Source organism: Peromyscus eremicus, chromosome 11, assembly GCF_949786415.1.
Source record: "Peromyscus eremicus chromosome 11, PerEre_H2_v1, whole genome shotgun sequence".
NCBI lineage: Eukaryota > Metazoa > Chordata > Mammalia > Rodentia > Cricetidae > Peromyscus > Peromyscus eremicus.
Genome location: NC_081427.1, coordinates 28,066,869 through 28,084,101, shown reverse-complemented (window position 1 = coordinate 28,084,101; position 17,233 = coordinate 28,066,869). Strand labels below are relative to the sequence as shown.

General features: G+C 39.1%; 1 protein-coding gene across 1 annotated transcript in view; it reads left to right on the top strand.

Moving 5' to 3' along the window:
• The window catches only part of LOC131921652 (UDP-glucuronosyltransferase 3A1-like), a 44,086-nt gene extending 27,892 nt beyond the window's left edge, over nt 1-16,194 (top strand). The window contains exons 2-4 of the mRNA XM_059276381.1: nt 9,480-9,711; nt 11,251-11,470; nt 15,868-16,194. Coding sequence (XP_059132364.1) covers nt 9,480-9,711; nt 11,251-11,470; nt 15,868-16,144 — 729 coding nt within the window. The 3' untranslated portion in view covers nt 16,145-16,194. The remainder of the gene's footprint in view (nt 1-9,479; nt 9,712-11,250; nt 11,471-15,867) is intronic.
• The last annotated feature ends 1,039 nt before the right edge of the window (nt 16,195-17,233 follow it).

Below are 17,233 nucleotides of genomic sequence, written 5' to 3'. Positions count from 1 at the left end.
TTTCTCCTTTCCCAAATCTTACCTCCAGTTCCGGATCTCCCTTTAACTATCACCAGAGGCATCTACCTGTACACAGATTGCCTAGAGGCTGAGCACACTTTCCCCCACCTTGCAGAAAATCGGCAGATAGCTTGGACAGATAGGAACCACAGGATAAAAGAAGACAGTTTTATTTTCTCCCATTGACCTAGCAACTTACAGATTTTTAACATCTTTTACCAAACACATTTAAGATTATAGTTGTGCACATAAGATCCCTCTTCTTAGATATTACCTGAATTTAACCTTTAGTTAATTCATTAGTCACTTCCCCTTTGGGTTGCAAATGGTAATTAACAACTATTGCCCCTCTTTGTGATTCTTATTACCCCTCCATTTGATCCTGATAGTGGAAAATCACTGCCTGAGGAAATTCAAGCTGGGTGTCCTGGGTGGAGGGGGAGGATTGTGATTTTTTTTGGGATATATAACTGTGAAGCAAGAGACAATGGGCAGAAGAATAAAAGTGAATGGACTAAGAGCTCGGTGTGCTGAGATTCATTTTTACAGAAAATAGTCCTCGCCGTTAGTAGTTCTCTCTCCTGAGCCCCTGGGATGTATAATATTGAGGCTGGTTCCTCTAATATTATATAAGACACTATCTAGTCTATTTGTATTTTGTAAAATTAAAGAAAATATTTTATCTATCCTATATTTGTGAGTCTAAAATATCATATCTAATTTATCTTTTATCATAACCAAGGAAAACCATAACTGTAACTATCTACTTTTCAACTACATCAATGACCTCAGAAGGATATAATATTACCTAAGTAAACAGGAAGAGCATTGTAAGCACCTTCCAAAAATCTAGAATGACAGAGACAGATGGCTGCCTGGAGAGTCATCCAAAATTCCTCTGTAATGTTGGGCATTCATCTTGAGCCTATAGGCTTAGTCTCTCAGTCACTTTTTCATGAGTCTTGTAGAATGTCTAGCAGTTTCTTCTGTGAAGCAGGAACCTGAAGTACCAGCTTGCCTTGCAAAGTTCAGTGGTCACCTTTCTATGAGTCCTGCATGTCCAGTTGATACAGCATTTTGTCAAGCAGTCCAGGCAAGAACAGTTTCTTTCCCAAATGGCTATTTTTTGCCAAGAAGAAGATAAACTCCATATAGAGTGTCTTCAATGCCCATCATTCTCTTTGAAGTAAATTGATGCTGCCAGGAGCAGACATGTCTCATTGTCCAGAAATTCTAAGTTTTTTAAACATTTTAAATGCCACATTCTGTAGGTCTTGGAAGTGTTTGAAGATTACCTACCTAACTGAATTATATCTATATATACCTAGAAAACTTAACATGACTATAAATTTGACTATCATAGAAGACTAATTATTAATCTGTATTTCTTAATTATCCATTACAATTTAAATGAGTTATGTAAACATAATACCTTAAATGAGAGTAGAAATACACATAAGTATAACAAAATTAACTTTAAATTTGTATCAATAAACTAAAATCCATAGCAATGTAAAACATTTTTAAACAAGTTGCTCTTTAAAAGTAGATTCAATAATCTGTCCTTTCATCATATCATGTCTATATCATATCCCCCTTTTTACCTTAGAAAGATATTGACTATGACCAATAACAATTTGTAACTAATAATCTGTATTCTTATGGGGATCCTGAGAAAATTAAGAATTATGGTCAAGTCCTGACTGGAGTAGTCTGTGACGCTGTATTCTCTGAACTAGTTGCCTGGATGTTGGATCATCTGGGCCATGGTGTCATTGGAGACCTTTCAGGGGGTCTTGGCTGGTCAAACCTGATGTATCTTAATGTGGAACAAATCCATAGCCTCTTGCTTCCCATGGAAACAAAAGCAGACCCTCCTTTCCAAAGCAACATATACTTAGATCCAAATTTTGAAGTCAAGATACCTTTATTTTTCAAGCTTAATTTAGCAACCTTTACAATCAAATGTCTTTCTGCAGTTAAAAATATCAAAGACAAAATAACCCAGATTCTTTGTGTAATATCCATCTTTACATGGCTTACTTTTATACGATCATTACTGTCTCTTTAAAGAATTTATTTTTTAAAATTATTTTGTTATATAACTGTCTATATTCATATTCTTCCTTCTTCCAAGCCTACATGTACATTTTTATATACACCATAAACCATTTAAAATTACGTTAGATCTGAATTATTGTAAATCTATTGCTTTAAACTGCAGCATTACTGGGACTGAAATGGCAGCTTTGGCTGCTGGCTCCGCCCACCTCAGTTTTCCAACATGGTGGTGGTATGGTGGTACATTTACCACCAGCTCTGGGTCTGGAGGCCATGTGTACCACCAACTATCAGAAGCAGTGGGTCTATGCCTCCATTAAAGCAGTGTGTAGCCCAGAAACCTTTTATTTTATTTTTTTGGTCTGAACTAGCAAAGGCTAAATCCACCACACAGCACATTGTGTGGCTTGGAGACACCTCTGTGTACTATGGCAGGAATCCACAGCCATGCAGCAGATCAAGCCCGCATGCCATGAACCTGTCATAGAGAAGCTGAAGCCCACAGGATGGCAGGCAGAGTCTCTGTGTGTTCAGATTAAGGGCATATGCTACCACCACCTGACTTCTGTTTATGCCTGCTATGACCTCTGAGCTCCAAACAAATTTTATTATCATAGAAGTAAAATATAATCACACCCTATCTCCATTTAAAAATGAAGTTTGCAGTGTTTTTTGATCTATAAAGAAAAGATGCCTGAAAGAATATTACTACAAATGCTGGCATCATAATATAAAGGCACAGCATAGTCCATTTCATAAGAACACATTTGTGGGGTTTTTTTGGGGGGGGGTGGAATAAATATGCATGCACTTTGCAGAAGCATGTCAATACATACTCACTGCTGGTTTGTTCACCACTCTAGAGGCAGTAGGGCCTGATACAATGAAGTCAATAAATTAGGTAGACTAGTCTCATGCAATAGCTAGTTTTATTCAGAGCATCAGAGCATCAGGCAATTTATACTCTGGGGGTTAAGAAGAGTCACCTGAGGAAAGTATCCAAGGGTCTTTGTAACCTTTGTTTTGATATGCCTTAATGCCATTAATAATGTTTCTTACTGGTGCAGTTCCTCTGATATTATTACTAATTTAGAGATACAAAATGTAAAGAAAGTCCCTTGTAATTTTTTCTAAAATTATTATATATGTTCTTTTATAACCCTTGACTCACACCCAATTCCTTCTTTTGATTGTTCCTTGGCTTCCCTCAGTGATGATGGGTGTCTTTCTGAGCTTCTCATATTTGCAACTTCCTCCAGAGAGACCTAACCAGAATTGTCAAAGAGAATGACAATTTTGAGAGGTCTAAGACTAAAATCAAGTTTGAAGTGAACCCTTGATTGTGTTGTAAAGATTCTGTGGGTGCTTTTCCATGCAACATCATTAATAGCATTTTTTAGCTATAGATATGGAATCAGTAGGGATATAAAGGGCATTTTCCAGGATCCTGTGTCATTGTTATCTGTGTTGTGTGGGCATAAACATTCAGTTGGATCTATATAGCTGGATATTATGTCTTACAGGGTAGCCATCTTAACTATTTACTATGAGCACTACTGCCTTGCAGACACAAAGGTGAGAGTCCTTCCACTGAGGAGACACATTCATAGTATGTGCTGCAATCTATAATCATGACTGAGTCTCAGATTCTAAAATAAGTTTGGGCTGAGACACATGATGCAGGAATAATGAAAAGGAAGTCTCAATCTTATAGTCTGTCTTCGAATACTAATTGAAACTCTCCAGGGAGTCTCATGTGAGGATTCTGTTTTTGACCTAATTGTCTTGATTTAAAATTCTCATAAATAGCAAGAAAAGATGGATTGAGTTTTTTTTTCTGTAAATGACAGATATAGGTTGAAAATGTCAGGAGTTAAACTTCAAAATTGCAATCAGACTGTTAAACAATACACGAGTAATAAGAAGTGCCAGAGAGGCCAGTGAAGACATGGCAGCCTTTTTCTCGTTCCTTTTTTCTCTTTGCTTCTTTCTTTCTTTCTTTCTTTCTTTCTTTCTTTCTTTCTTTCTTTCTTTCTTTCTTTCTGTCTTTCTTTCTTCCTTCCTCTCTTTCTTTCTTTCTTTTTTTCTTTATTCTTTCTTCCTTCCTTCCTTCCTTTCTTTTCTTTTTTTTTTTTTTTTGAATAAGCATTTAAACTAAAGTTAGAACCCTTGAATTTGATCAAATAATCCACAAACAAACATGGAAACACCACTTTGTTCTGGCACCTATTTATACTCCAAGTGCTTGGCTGCCTCAAGAAACAGGTTTGTGAGTTGAAAGCCAATGTGGGCTACTAAACATAACCCTGCTACAAATCAAAGAAACGAACAACCAACCAAACAAACTCCAAACGTGAAATGGACAGCAACAAAAAGGCAAACAAGCATATCAACACTTGGCATAGTTCATTTTAATTTTCCTATGAAATGCAGGGACTCTGCAGTTAAACTGACTTGTAGTTAACTATAAACTCTAACTCACTATAGTGACAAAGTTAATGAATAATTTTAGACTGTTTTCCTTTATACTTTTTCACATGTAAAGTGAAAAATAATAGTTGTGTCTTTAAATGAAAGCTGTTGATAGAATTTTACATTACTGTAGACTGTATAAATGTTCTTGTATTATTGTAAAGTCTCAATAAATGTGGTGATTTTTTTTGTGCTCTAACAAATAAAGCTTGCCTGGAGATCAGAGTGTTGGGCTAGCCACTAGTTAACCATAGGGGTGGCACACACTTTTAATTGTAGCCCTTGGCATCTCATGTCTTTGATCCTAGTAATTAGGAGGCACATACCTTAAATCACAGTGCTAGTGAGGTGGAGACAGGAAGTGATATGGCTGGTTGGAGAGAGGAATATAAAGGAGGAAAAGACAGGAGCTTGGCCCTTTCAGGCTGAGGAGTTGGCAAGGTAAGAGGTGGCTGTGGCTTCCTCCTTTGTCTTTCTGATCTTTTAGCATTTACCCTAGTATCTGGCACCAGGTTTTTTTTATGATCAATTGGGATTTATACTACAAATAAATATTACCATATTACAGAATTGAATGGATCAAAAGAATGAAACCACTGAAGAAGAAAAATCAAATTTTTGCAAAGAAATAAAATAAAATTATTTTTATCCCCATAATAATGTGTGGTATAGTATGATAAATTTATATTTTACTCAATTGATATTTTCTTAGGTTTTAAAGAGGATAAAATATCACATCAGGTTATACACTGGCATCTATCTGAAGATAAGCAAAAGGAAATTGATAATAGAAGACAACTCCTTGCAGAGGAATTAGTTCATTGCAGGTAATTTGTTTCAATTTTTGGAACCAGCTTATTGCTAATCAAGTCTTACAAATGAGGAGATGATGGTCACATGATGCTTTGAGTGAATTTAAGAGAAATGATGACTGGGAGGATTCATGGATGTGGGGATGGATTGTGTTTGAAGGTGCATGGTGGATGACTGACAGCTCCATAAATGATGGGATATTATGGTAGTATTTTACTTGTACTGAAATGTGATTTTAATTGTATGTTAATAAATAAAGTTGCCCGGGGGTCAGAGCTATTAGAGCCATAGCAAGAGCGTGGTGGTGGTGGTGCACGCCTTTAATCCCAGCACTTGGTAGACAGAGCTGGGTAGATCTCTGTGTGTTCAAGGATACAGCCAGCATTGGAGGCACACGCCTTTAATCTCAATACCAACCATAGAAGACCTGGAAGTCTCTACAGAGGCAGTCATGTGTTTGGGTTTACAACCAATGAGAAGGCAGAACAGCTAGACTATATAAAGACATACACACAGGAAGTAGGCCCTTTTCGGAGAGCTCTCTTGGCTGAAGAGGATCGCTGAAGCAGGAAGGGTGAGGATCTTAGCTCTGACCTCTTTGCTTTCTTCTCTGAATCGGCTCTGTGTTTCTTATTTAATAAGATGATTGGTTACATCTACAGGATATTCCCTAGAAAGTGGAAGATGTGCCTTCTAGGCCTTGTTTTTACTTGTCTCTGTGCATGTTGTCTCAATGAAGCCAGTGCAGTCACTTCAACTTCTCTATTCAGGGAAAGAGGAGCCACCTTCTTCCATGTACCTTGTCACCTTCTTACACAAGTTCCTTAATGGAGCAAGTCACTTATACAAGGCTGTGCCATACCTAGTTCCTTTTCTGTTAAACTCATTTAAAAGCTTTTCTTTTCCCTTTTTATTCCAAACAATTTTTCTCATATGATATATCCTGATTGCAGTTTCCCCTCCTTCTATCCTCCCAGTAGCTCCCCACCTGTGCTCCCACCCAGATCCACTCTATTTCTGTCACTCTGTCACTATTAGAAGCCAAATAGTCTTCTAAAAGATAATAAAATATAATAACATAAAAGCAAAAATATCACATCAGAGTTGCACAAGAAAAACAAAGGAAAGGAAAAGAGTGCAAGAGAAGGCACAAGAATCAGAGACCTGCTCTTGTACATAATCATAAATCCCATAAAATCACAAGAATGGATGCGCGCGCGCATGTGTGTGTGTGTGTGTGTGTGTGTGTGTGTGTGTGCAGAGTATGTTTCTGTACCAAAGTTGCTAGAGCCTCAGCTCTATATAGGCAACAGTTCATTTTTTCCATGTTCAATGGTCTGTGTACGTGTTGTCTTCAGCAATAGAGCCTTGCTGTCAGTTTGTGGACAGCAACCTATAGTTTTGGCAACTGCATTGGTTATTTGGGGAATTCCTGTGGGACCCCTTTGTCCAACATCTCAATTAGATTGACTCAGTTATGGTACTGCAAGTTCATTTGGTGGCAAGAGATGGCGAGTTGGGACTCTGTCTCCCACATCATTTGGCAATTTTACTGAGATCACCTTCATATATGTATACATTTTAGCAAGTGTCTATTATGATGGGTTTCCATTCTACCCCTAAAATGTCCAATTATTTTATCTGTGTCTCGCTGTATTCCCTCCCTCATCAATCTCCTCCCACCCCACTTGATACCCGCATCCCAGACCCACACTTCCACTAATAACTCTCTAGTCTACTTTCCTTTCTTAATGAGATCTTCTCATTCTCAATGGTCCCTTACTCTACACCTAACCTCTGTGGGTCTATGAGTTGTAGCTTGGTTATCATTGACTTAACAGCTAACGGCCAGAGGTTAATTTAAAATTTTTCATGGCTAGGTAATACAGATGAGCCTGAGGCTTTTAGTCTTTGATTACAGAACCTCCTTTGTGTTCCACATGGATGACATGTACAGATTTGTTTCCTGGTTAACTTCATTGGTCTCACTCATCTCTGTCCTCGAAAATTCTACTTAATATTCCAGATGGTACTCACAGCAACATGATTCTTTTTGGAGATATTTCTCACTCACAAACTGAAAGATCACATATCTTTTGTTATATATTTGAAAGAAGTCAAATTGTACCTTATTCTAACATGGTTGTTATATATTTACATTTTTGACATATATATTGTATTTTCTTTTCAAGCTTGAACACTTGAGGTGTGGTTCAAATTATAAGTAAAATACAGTCAAATTGATGAGAATAGAAAGTTCTTGAGAATTTTTATACTTGATTTACTTTAAAGGGATTAACATTCTACTAGAGGTATTTAGCAATTATTATATAAAATATGTAAAAAATAAAATTTAGGTGATAAACATGAATTATGCCATGTATGGATCTACATTCCATTGTTATAAGAGAGTAACTCAATTTAGGTGAGTTTATAATAAAAAGAAGCTTATTTAGTTTACAGTTGTAGAAGTTCAAGCTCCTGGTGTCAACATCACTCAGGTTGATTGAAAGCATCATGATAATGGCAACATAATGGCTAATATTTTAAAGGGTCCCTCAGACTCCTTAGATAGACCTGCCTTAGGTCATTTTTCTTCCCTAGTCAGCCTTATCCTTCCTTGAGATACACTTTCCATCAAGCAAACTGTCTTAGATTGGAAGCTAGCAAGAAGAATGTTACCCATCCATGACTACTAGCCTCTGGCAGGGGGAAGTACAGAGCTTAACTCAGCTCTGAATCAGGTCCTACTAAGAGCTTGTAAATAGTTGAAAAAACCACAGCAGTTCCTAGGGCTGCCACCCTCCCAACCCTAGGAAAGGAGTAGAGGATGACTAAGAGGGATATCCTTTTTGAATGGGTCTATAATGTCTATATATTAAATGTTTGTGTTTATCAAACATAGGAGAATTATACAAACATGATATATCATCAAATTAGGTGATCTACATGAGTGGACATATTCCTATGCATGTTTGTTAACATAACTGACTCAAGAGAAAAATAGAAAATCTTAAAGTTATGGGGTTAAATTAGACTGATCAATAACAAAGTCTTTCATTAAGGAAGTCTGATATAACATGGATTAACTGGTGAATTAAATGAAACACTTAAGAATGAATGCCAGTTCCTGTATGATTATTTGTGCCACCTCCACAGGAAGGAATACTTCTCAATCCTTTCTTTAAATCTGTCATTACTATGTAAGCAAAGCTAGAAAACAACACCAGAGGAGAGGACATTATGCCACACAGCACGTGAAGAAACTTTGTATACTGAATTTCTAGCATGAATATAAAATAATACAAATGATGTCAAAAATAGTTAGGAAGGGCCTCAAGTTATTAAACAAAAAGAATGCCCTTAGCAATTAGATTACTCTGGAGCTTACATTTTAAGCAGTACAAATCAGTTATTCAAATAAAATCTGGTGTATGTATTTGCTTGGAAGAGCAATCCATGAGCCCGAAGGTGTAGCATGAATCTTAAAAGGTCTTATTGATAAAGACAAACCTCTAGCCAGGTATTGAGGTGAGCACCGAATGATCAGAGAAACAGAACAAATCATCCAACCTCACCTTGCCAGTTCCTTAGCTCACCTTGTTTCCTCAGACTGAAAGCCTCTGAGTCCTCATCCGAATGGATCTCAGCTGAACTGCTGCTAAAAGCTAAAAGCTTAAAAAGGCTCTAGTTCCTGGTCCTCATGCCTTATATACCTTTCTGCTTCCTGCCATCACTTCCTGGGATTAATGACATGTGTCACCATGCCTGGCTGTTTCCAGTTTGGCTTTGAACTCACACAGATACAGACATATTTCTGCCTCTGGAATGCTAGGATTAAATGTGTGTGTTACCACTGCCTAAACCTATATTTAATATAGGTTTAGGTCTGTTCTCTGACCTCCAGATAAGTTTATTGGAGTACACAATATATCATCCACACAAAGTTGAAGAGATGGCTGCTATTCAATGCAGTAACTACTCCAGAGACAGCTATACAGGGACTATGAAAGGAGTGTTATCATATCGAATACAAGCAACCAAGGCATGGGTTTATTTAACAACTGGTCTTGTTTCATTTCATACCTGCTTTAACAAACCACTTTTTTCAAACTTCTTTATTTTTCTTCTAGGACTTGGAAGATTTTATCATTAAGTTTGGAGACTCAGGTTTTGTCCTTGTGGCACTGGGCTCCATAGCAACCCTGCATCAGACCAAAGAACTTATTAAGGAGATGAACAGTGCCTTTGCTCACCTCCCTCAAGGGGTGCTGTGGACATGTAAGGATGCTCATTGGCCCAAAGATGTCAGTATGGCTCCAAATGTCAAAATCATGGATTGGCTTCCCCAGACTGACCTTCTGGGTAAGCACCTCCTAGACCTGTTACTTTATTTCTTTCAATTTGCTTTGGGACTTAATAGATAACTGATGTCTGTGTGCTTAGACTTGCAGAAGAAAAGGCTGCTGATAGGTGAAGATATATGTCCAGCAGGCAGGTGGAAGCAGCTAAGGTTCTTGGGAGAATCAGTCTGTGCTCTAGACTGGCCATAGCAACAACTTCCTCATCCTTTTCATCTCATACAGATCTTAGTTCCCTAAATAGATATGTCGCCTTGACTTAAGAGTTTTTTTTTTTTTTTAACTTATAAAGTGTACGGCTGTGGCAGACTTCTTGCTATCTAGTTCTTATATCTTAAATTAACTCATTTCTATTAATCTATAAGTTGCTACGTGGCTTGTGGCTTACTGGTACTTTACATTTTACTTCTCATGGCACGGCAGCTGGCAGTGTCTCCTGACTCAGCCTTCTACTTCCCAGTATTCTCCTCCCTCCTTATCCCGCCTATACTATACTTCCTGCCTGGCTACTGAACTTAAGAGTATTTACCATTGATCACTCCAACACAATCTTGACCAACATGTGATCTATAACTATTCTTTGGGCAGTTGCCACCATTTGTTGCCGCTATTCTCACAGTGATGTGAGAAATCCTTGGTATTTTTAAACACACACACATATGAATGTAAGCATGCAGACACATGTTGGTTGTCAGCAGAGCTGAAAACTCAGACACTTACAACATGGATGTTGTGTGGTTTAGGACATAAGGAGATATTTGAGTACCACAACACGTAAGCTCACAATACAATATGGAGACACAGATTTCTTGAGCAATGGAGTATTCCCTAAAGCCACCTCCCCTCAAATTATTTGTTTCTGTGTGACTTTATGGATACACTTTTCTACACTCAGTGGCTGAATCTGATTTGTACTTAAGACTGTGACTCAAAAGAAGCTGGGAAATTTTTCACATAGATCTCTGTTCAGGAAAATCACAGGCTACACAATAGGAAAAAGACCTGCTTTCCAGGGAAAATGGGTAGATTTTGAGTGAGGTATAGTTTGGGATGATTTCTTTATGATCATAAGAAATGTTTGGTAGCTTTCAATATGGAGCAACAGACATGACCTGTAAATACAGAAGTTTCTGGTCTACCATCCCCTTCTGTAAGCTTCTCAAAATAGAGCAGATAACACAGAGAATATAGACTTATGTGAGATCAGATGTGAAAAGCAAGAGAAAGCCAAGGTTAGACAAGTGAAGAAGAAAGCATCAGTGGAGAAGATGAGGATGAGTAGAAGGACAAGGAAACTTGCCTCGCTTGTCACTGTCCTTGTAGCTGTCCCTGGGTTCTAGTTCCTAGATAGAGTTTGACTGAAGTAAGGCATCTCTCTGCAGAGAGAAGGCTGGGTATCACATCCTGGAACATTGCAAATCTCTAAAGCAACACCAGTAAATCCATTCTCCCCAGCACAGTGGTATTTCTTGGCTCTGCTGCTTTACCTGGTATCTGAAACTTGCATAGTGAAATATTGGACCATGTTTCTCTTTTGCAACAGCTCATCCTAGTATTCGTCTTTTTGTTACTCATGGGGGAATGAATAGCATAACAGAGGCCATCCAGCATGGAGTACCCATGGTGGGGATTCCCTTTTTTGGAGACCAACCTGAAAACATGATCCTAGTAGAAGCAAAGAAAATTGGTATTTCTGTTCAGCTAGAGACACTCAAGGCAGAGACATTTGCACTTACACTGAAAGAAATCATACAAGACAAGAGGTATGCAGCTCTCTGGGGTTGGGGTACCTTAGCCTGAACACATGTTCTGTATAGTCTGTTTATCAATGAAACAGAATTTTGTGGGATGTGCTATAATACATGTGTGATATTTGAAAGTCCTGATTTTCCTTTGTTATTAATACTAATTTTAGGTGAGGTGCTGAGATTATGCCTCTACCTGATATGGTGCGATGATTTCTTATACATATATTATCTTTATACTCTCTTATATTTTGGGTACCTATAATAGAACTACAATTGAAGTAGGAGAGATCATTTTCATGTTCTTTAGGTGGCTAATCTCCCTGATTCATCATATACCTATAGAATTCCAATTGTATCAGAAGTTGATGGTCTTAGTAACTATTGTATTGCTGTGAAAAGGTACCATGACCAAGGCTACATGTAAGATAAAGCATTTATTTGGGTCTTGCTTACAGTTTCAGAGGGTTAGTCCATGATCATCATGGATGTGACTGTGGCCACAGGCATGTCACTGGAGCAATAGGTGAGAGCTTACATCTTGATCTGCAGGCAGGAGGCAGAAAGATCAAGACTAGGCCTGGTGTAGGCTTTTTGAAACAACCCAGTGACAAACCTCCTCCAATAAAGTCACAGTTCTTAATTCTTCCTTAACAGTCCACCAACTGAGAAACAAACATTCAAATATATATGACTATGGGAGCCGTTCTCACTCAAACTACAACAAGGACAATTGCATGTCCTTAATGGGCTGACCTTCCCTCTTCAGGGTCTTTGTGCTGAACTCACAGAACCATCTCTCCAACGTTATCCTCTTAGGAGAATATGTTTTTAGCTATTGTTTTTTCTGTGCTTGAGCTCACTCATCATACACTACTTTCTTTAACACTTGAAATATTTGCAATGTCTCCACCATGTGTGTCATTATTTATCAATGGCCTATGGAGAACCTGGTCCAAGACCACCTCCATGGTAATCAAGAAACTACACAAAGGCAGCAAGGACTAGGCTTTTTCTATCTGAGGGTATTTAGAAATCAGTTCTTATCTCTCTGGTAAAATAAGAAAACATACATACTTTCTGATGTTAACTTTCTCTTTTACTTCATCTTTAAAATGACCTCTGACTCTTCTGTCTCTGCATTGCTACATATCTCTACACTGCTACCTTCTGTATGGACAGCTACATGTCTATTTTTACATGCATATAGCCATACATCTCTATACACTGTTATATCTGTTTTCACATATGTACATATCATTCTTTTACAAACATTTCTCTTCTATATCTCTTTTCAATACAGTTTCATTTTCCTAGTCTCCACACAGCTATAAATGTCTTTGGCACAGTTATATCTACACATTTATTCTCTCTACTCTGTTACATTCTTTCACACATTATTACATCGTTTATTAACTCTTTAGTCACTCATTCTTTCATTCATTCATTCATTCTCTCATCTTAGTCTCACACTACTTCTTCTTCTCTGCCCAACTTTAGACAATTATATGTTACATTTTTCTCTCTGCCCATTCAGCTACATTCCTCAGTTAGCACATGCACCTACAGACACTCACACACTCACTCTTACCCTCTGCCCAGCTCTTACACTGTTCATTCATATCATTTGCCCTCATTCATTCTCTTACATTACCTAATGCTTCTTCTTCCTCATCTCTCATCCAGTACACACACACTTCACTCACATTCTGCACAACTTCCTCCTCTACCTTGCCACTGTCTTCATCTCTCATTCAGCGCACACACACACACACACACACACACACACACACACACACACACACCTCACTCACATTCTGCATCAGTTCTCACATAAATCTACACAGCTGTCTCTCTCCATACTGCCGCTGCTTTCTTACAGCCAGCCAAACTCTTATAAGTTACATTTTCACGGCCCTATCTGTTCTCACAACACGAGGTAAGTCACATGGTTTCTCTTAGGCTAGTAATGTCACATTGATTGGTGCAGGTAGCTCTAAGTTGGTGAGTTATCCCAGACAATAAGTAAACACTTGGCTGAACCTTGAGCCTGTATATCTGCTGAGGCTGGGACTGTGTGCAAAGGGCCAGTAACTGAGAAATTTATGTGTAAAGTTGCTCAGTCTCTGACCTTGAATAAGCAAAACAACACCTGGAAAAATGGCTTCATGTACTTGTCTCTAGGGGCAAGCAGCCAGCTTTGAATCTGTTCTGAAGTCTAAAGTTAGCTGTCTGTGTAAAAGGCTATCTTTGTGACTGAGAATCCTGTGTCAGTCTGAGTAATGTAAAATATCCTAGTATAGTTTCTATATATCAAAATTATACAGCTTAAGTAGAAATCAACTTCCTGACCATCCACAACTATATGTGTGCCCATAGATGGAATATATTCTCGAGATAAACACACAAGCAGTGGGAAAACACCCATGGCTGTTTTTAGGACAGAAATACAGTAGCACATGAGAAAAATTACAGACAGGAGCAACCGGTCAATAATAGTAACTCCAGGGCTTTGTCAAGGGAGGCTTCCTACTAGGGAGTTATGTGTCTTTTGGGTCGGCTTGTCAAACTTGTCAAACTTTGCAGACAAATTTCTAAATGGTCTTATCAAATAAAACACTCAGAGCCAAATACAGGCATGAAAGCCTTAGAGAGATCAGGGAAATAAGGAAAGCCGCAGCAAACCTTACCTCACCAACTCTGCAGCTTCCAAATGCAAGTTGCTTCCTGTCTACCCACATTTGTATGCCTTGCTGTTCTGCCATCTAATGTGCTCTCTCTGTTCAGCTACACCACTTCCTCTGCCTACACAGCTCTGTCACTTCCTGTCTGTCTGTACAGACCTCCAGACCTCCATGGTAATTAGTTTTGGAATTTAAGGTGTGTGCCACCACACCTGGCCCTGTTTCCAGTGTGGCCTTGAACACACAGAGATCCTGCCTGCCAAATGATAGGATTAAGGGCAAATGCTATCATTGCCTGATTTCTTTGTTTACTTGTAGTGGCTGACTTTTTCCTCTGATCTCCAGGCAAGCTTTATTTACTGAAGCACACATAAAATATCACCACATTTCAGCACAAATAAAATATCACCACAAACACTAGTTGTCACCTGCTATATACACCCACAGCCCTCGGCAATTTGTGCCTATTGCACACTAGCACATAGAAAGCATGCACCATGAGGATCAGTGGGTATCATTTTCCACTATGTTCCTAGGGCCCAGGACAGGCCTGATATAAAGGAAGTTTTCACAAATACAAAAACAGGTGATCCACATTTCCCTAGCCCATCTAGCACAATGATTTCACAGCCAAACAGGACTAAATACTTAGGTTTCAATGTCCTAATCACTTAATCAGACAGACATCCTGTCACCTGTGTTGGAATATACTTAATGTGAGCACACCTTTAGTACCATAGGTGCAATCCTTACAGACATAGACATTTTTAAAAATTTCCCTTCCAGGGTTAATTTTGATCCTTCTGTATAAGGTTTTCCTTTTTATCTTTTTATTGAACTTTTAGTTGTCAAGTATGTGCCAGCAATTTTGTTTGAAGCTGATCTATGGGTCTATATTAGAAAAAGATGTGGCTATTACAAAGCAGAGTGCTAGAGAGGTCCCCAGGAATCCACAAGATGACTCCACTATAGACTACTGGCAATGGTCGAGAGGGTGCCTGAGCTGACCTACTCTGGTAATCAGATGGCCAAACATCCTAACTGTCATGATAGAACCCTCATCCAGTGAGTGATGGAAGCAGATGCAGAGATCCATGGCCAAGTCCCAGGCAGAGCTCCAGGAGTCCAATCGAGGAGAGAGAGGAGGGATTATATGAGCAAGAGATATCTATACCATGATTGGAAAAAGTACAGAGACAACTAGCCAAACTAGTGGAAACACATGGACTGTGAACCAATAGCTGAGGAGGCCCCATAGTACTGGACTAGGTCCTCTGGATAAGTGAGACAATTGTTTAGCTTGAACTGTTTAGTGGGCCCCCAGTCATTGAGACCGGGATGTGTCCTTAGTGCATGAGCCGGTTTTTTGTAACCTAGTGCCTATGCTGAGAAACTTTGCTCAGACTTTGTGCAGGAAGGAGGGGCTTGGACCTGCCTCAACTGAATGTACCAGGCTCTGCTGACTCCCCAGGAGAGACCTTGCCTTGGAGAAGTTGGGAATGGATTGTGTTTGGGGGGGGGGGGGGGACATTAGGGGGTGGAAGGAGGGAGGACAGGGAAACTGTGGTTGATATGTAAAGTAAATAGAAAAACTCTATCTAAAAAAAAAAAAGAAAAAGATGTGTGTGTGTGTGTGTGTGTGTGTGTGTGTGTGTGTGTGTGTGTATGTTATAAAGTCCCATGTACTGGCACAGCACACTAGTAACACACTCTCTCTGTGTCTGCCCATAGGTACAAGTCTGCAGCAATGGCCGCCAGGGCCATCAGGCGCTCCCACCCCCTGACACCTTCCCAGCGTCTGGTGGGCTGGATTGACCACATCCTACAAACAGGGGGAGGAGCACATCTCAAGCCCCATGGCTTTCAACAGCCATGGCATGTGCAGAACCTGCTGGATGTCCTATTGTTCCTGTTGGGGCTCACTCTGGGCACCTGGTGGCTGTTGAAGAAAATGCTGGGCTTGTTGCTCAGGTCCCTGGGTGTGGCCAGGAAGGAAAAGAAGTCATAATGTTTAGGTTTACCTGGGGGAGGGTGTTGGAAATCTGGCTGTTTAGAGGCCTGCCCGGAACTCTGGCATTTTACAGGCCTCCTCCTTCCCTAACACAAGGAACTCCCAGGGTTCTCCTCTTTCCCTCTTCCTGCTGGGGAACCTCCAGTTGTCCTCACTGTTTCCTGCCTCTTTCCTAACACTCATACAGTACATTGACTGACTGGTGACTGCACTACCTGGATCCCCTTGCTCCTGTACAATCCTTCCTTTCCCAGCCATTTCTTCTCTTCACTCTTTTCTGCCTTTGACAGTGTTACAACAGTTTCATTCTCTCTGTGACTTCCATTCTCTGACTCTAATTTCTCATATCATTTGAGTTAAAAACCCCAATTAGTTGACAAATTCTACTTACTCCTCTATTTTTCTTATCTTTATTCTCTCTTTAGAGTTCAGGATGCCTGTCCTGCTCCATTTTACTCTTCCTGTCAGGCAGGAACAGCCACTCCTACAGTGTAATATGAACCAATTTGTCTGACAGTGACAGCATATGAAGCAAACTTATTTTTCTTGGTAGACAACAAAATTCAAGTTCATATGCCATTGAAGGGTTGGGGCAATCATTTTAGATATGATTCATATGATAGATTTATTATGTCTGAGAAATTATGATAAGTAAAGAAAAGGAACTGCACTCTATCTACTTATTGGAGTAACAGTTATATGTAAAATAGAATAAACCAAGGATTTATAACTTGATACAGAATGAACTCCAATGCTGTTCATTAAGAAGATACAAAGAGAAGTCATAGATGTAGGATGTCCTATTTTTCAAGATTGCAGGACAAGAGTGTCAGCAAACCATGTTTGGCCATTCTTCCTAAAATATTATTTATTCTTGAAACCAAGTATACATGGGAAAATACTGTGAGGGATCATCTGCAGTGTGTGGATGAGGATTACATATCACAACTCACATTACACACAGCCACAGGATTTGCAGGTGTGCTAGTGTTTTATTTACAAAACATATTAAAAATGAAAAAATAGTTGCTCCTTTAAAATAAAGTCTATACAGAAATAAGTGCACTTCTTCTCACCAGCATTTTT